This window comes from Mesitornis unicolor, unplaced genomic scaffold, assembly GCF_000695765.1.
Source record: "Mesitornis unicolor isolate BGI_N332 unplaced genomic scaffold, ASM69576v1 scaffold5064, whole genome shotgun sequence".
NCBI classification, from domain to species: Eukaryota; Metazoa; Chordata; class Aves; order Mesitornithiformes; family Mesitornithidae; genus Mesitornis; species Mesitornis unicolor.
The window spans coordinates 10178-12812 of NW_010181925.1; the positions used below are offsets into that span (position 1 = coordinate 10178).

Below are 2635 nucleotides of genomic sequence, written 5' to 3' on the forward strand. Positions count from 1 at the left end.
TGTTCTGCAGTGGTCTGGGAGGAGCTGCCATCACCCAAAGGAGAGCTCGGAGAGCTGCGTTAGTCCTAGGAGAGCATCAGCACATCCCTGGAGGATGTGTGTGTTGGGGAAAGGTGCAGAACAGAAAGAAGAATTTGGGGTCCTTTCCAAATTCATGCTGCTCTTGAGACTGTCATACGCCTATTGTCCCAGTCCTAAAATTTCCAGAACAGAAAAGGCAAAAGGTTGCAAGCGTGATGAGAGGCCTGGAAACGTGTTCAAGTGAGAAGAAATCAAATGGAGAGAGTCCTGGTGGACTGATGCCTGAAAACAGCAGCAGCTTTGGCCTTCCAGCATCCCTTTGACGCTGTTGTCCTGGGATGACGACACGCGACTTCTGGCACGTCTTTGTTGTCCAGGCATGTGAAATGTCTGTAACCTTTGAGTCGCGTGGGCCGATCTGTTGCGGTGTTGTGGGGCTGCGCGCTCAGCCCGCTGCTCTTCTGCCACGCGCCTGCGAGCGGCTTTTGGAAGATCCTGCCGTGAGAGGGAGCCTGGAGGTGGGAACTGAAAGGCTGCGGGGTTTACTGTGCAGCAGCAGCCGCGGGTGGAGGGGAGGCGGCAGGGACCTGCGGGGCCGGGCGGGGGGCAGCGCAGGGGCTGCAGGAGGCAGCAGCCGGGGCGCTCAGGGAGCGCGCAGGGCAGCATTGGTGGTTCAGTGGTAGAATTCTCGCCTGCCACGCGGGAGGCCCGGGTTCGATTCCCGGCCAATGCAGCACTTCACTTTTTGGAAGAGGTGCAGGGGAAAAATGTAGTGCTGTAGCGCAGCAGCAGCAAGTTTTCTTTATAATTCCTTATTTGTCCTGAGAAAACATCCTTTTATTAAGGTCTATTGCAGAAGAGCTTTAAAACTTCAACAGAAAGTTTAATTGCTTTAATCTCTACCCCTTCGGGGTGGGATTGCACCCTGAAGCAGGCAGGATCAGATAAAGCTGCGGTGCTTTTGCATCGCAGACTCTCAGCTCTGCTCCCTGGTCGTGCTGCTGTTGCGGTGCTGCAGTGTGAGTAGAGGCTGTTGGCACAAGGGGGCATGAAAAGTCAACTTCAACCTGTTATGCTTCATCACCGTGCTGCTAAGACCCAGTTTTAGCCTGGAGCAGAGGTTGGAAAGCTTTTTGAGTCACGTAGCGTTCACGTGGAGTCACGCCATGGGAGAGCCGGCCAGTTGGAGACGTCCTGGGTTGGATTCAGCCTTTCCTGTGCTGGTCTGGTGTCTCTGGACGTTGAAATCTGGATGATGGAAGGCAGCTCTGCAGTTCTGAGCTTCTTCAGGAATGGTTGAAACCACCAGAAGGATGTGTCTGGGTCTCCATTGCGGAGGGGCAGACCCAGTTTGGGGCAGAGGTCTGAAGCCATGCTGCCTACATTTTGGCTGGGTGAATGCAGTCCTTTGTCCAGCACCTCTGGTAGTGGAGAAGAGCTTGACAAGGAGTGTAAAATGCTCACTGCAGGTGGAAGGGATCCTCAGGGTTCCCAGACCCTCAAATGATGTCTTTGCAGGAGGTCCCGCAGCTCTCCAGCCTCCCAGTCCTGCTCTCCACCTTCCCTGCCATCCCACTAACTGTGTCCCCTGTTTATCTGCCCCCAGGCTCTCTGGATGCCTCTGGTGACTCCAACCTCAGCAACAGCAGCGTCTTCACAGTAACCAGGTAGGGTCTGTTGGTTGCTTCAGAGGGGCTTGAGAAGAAGGGAAAGCTTCCTGGGGTACAGATAATGACCGACAGATGCTGAGGAAGCTATGGGGAAGGATGGTCTGAGCTGGAAAGCAGTTGGGGTCTCCTGGGTCACAGATGACCGGGAGTTGACTGCTTCTCTCTGATGTATTTGCATCAAAATATCTTGACTTCATGGTAAATTGAGGTATTTTGAGGTCCAGGAGACCTTGCAAAGCCCTGTGGTGAGGCAGCGAGTGTCTGTGCTCTAGGGATTCTGCACCTTGCCCATCTTCAAGCCTACAGAGAGCAGCTTCATGCCCAGCATGATCATTCCCAGTCCCTCATCTCAGCCCCATCTCCTGCAAATACCTTTCTTCCCGTCCAGCTGTCAGTGAATCTGGGCACAAATCCATCCACTCATAACGCATCTTTCCTTTCCTCCTGCTGCCTGCGGTTCCTTTCCTCAGAGGTCGTGATTTCCAACACTTCTGTTGTGCTGATGCGTTCATTTGTTCGCCGTTGTGGTCCCTGAAATAGGATGCGTTACTCCAGCTGCATCCGACCAGCGAGGCAGACGCGTGATGCCCATCATGACGTGTCCCAGAGCAATGCAAGCATCAGCTTTTCAGACTGATGGTCTGTACCCTCTGTTCCTTCTTTGCACTCCCGAAAAGCCCAGCTACTCCTTGGTCTTAATGATGCCCTTAATTTTTTCCTCCCTTGAAAGTACAGATCTTTTTGTTTACGCCTAGATTTTGGGATTTGTCTGTTAAATGGTTTTTCCTCAGCTTTCCTCTGATTGATGCAGCCTGGCCCTACTCAGCCCTTAAAGTTTCGTGGGTGCAGAAGTGGGTGGGCTTAGGGCTGAAATTAGGAAAGGGAAGAAAAAGAAGAGGTGCTAAGTCAGGAGGACAAGTGAGAACTGCGTCTCTGTGCTGAAG

At 53.0% G+C, this 2635-nt stretch overlaps 1 protein-coding gene and 1 non-coding gene across 2 annotated transcripts in view; both read left to right on the forward strand.

Annotated features, from left to right (window-relative positions):
• VAC14 (Vac14 homolog (S. cerevisiae)) overlaps positions 1-1688 on the forward strand; it is a gene marked incomplete at both ends in the record, with an annotated part of 9045 nt that extends 7357 nt beyond the window's left edge. The window contains one exon of the mRNA XM_010183578.1: positions 1628-1688. Within this exon, the coding sequence (XP_010181880.1) occupies positions 1628-1688 (61 nt within the window). The remainder of the gene's footprint in view (positions 1-1627) is intronic.
• Positions 684-754, forward strand: TRNAG-GCC. The gene has a single exon. It is a non-coding gene; the product is annotated as a tRNA-Gly (tRNA).
• Positions 1689-2635: the final 947 nt, after the last annotated feature.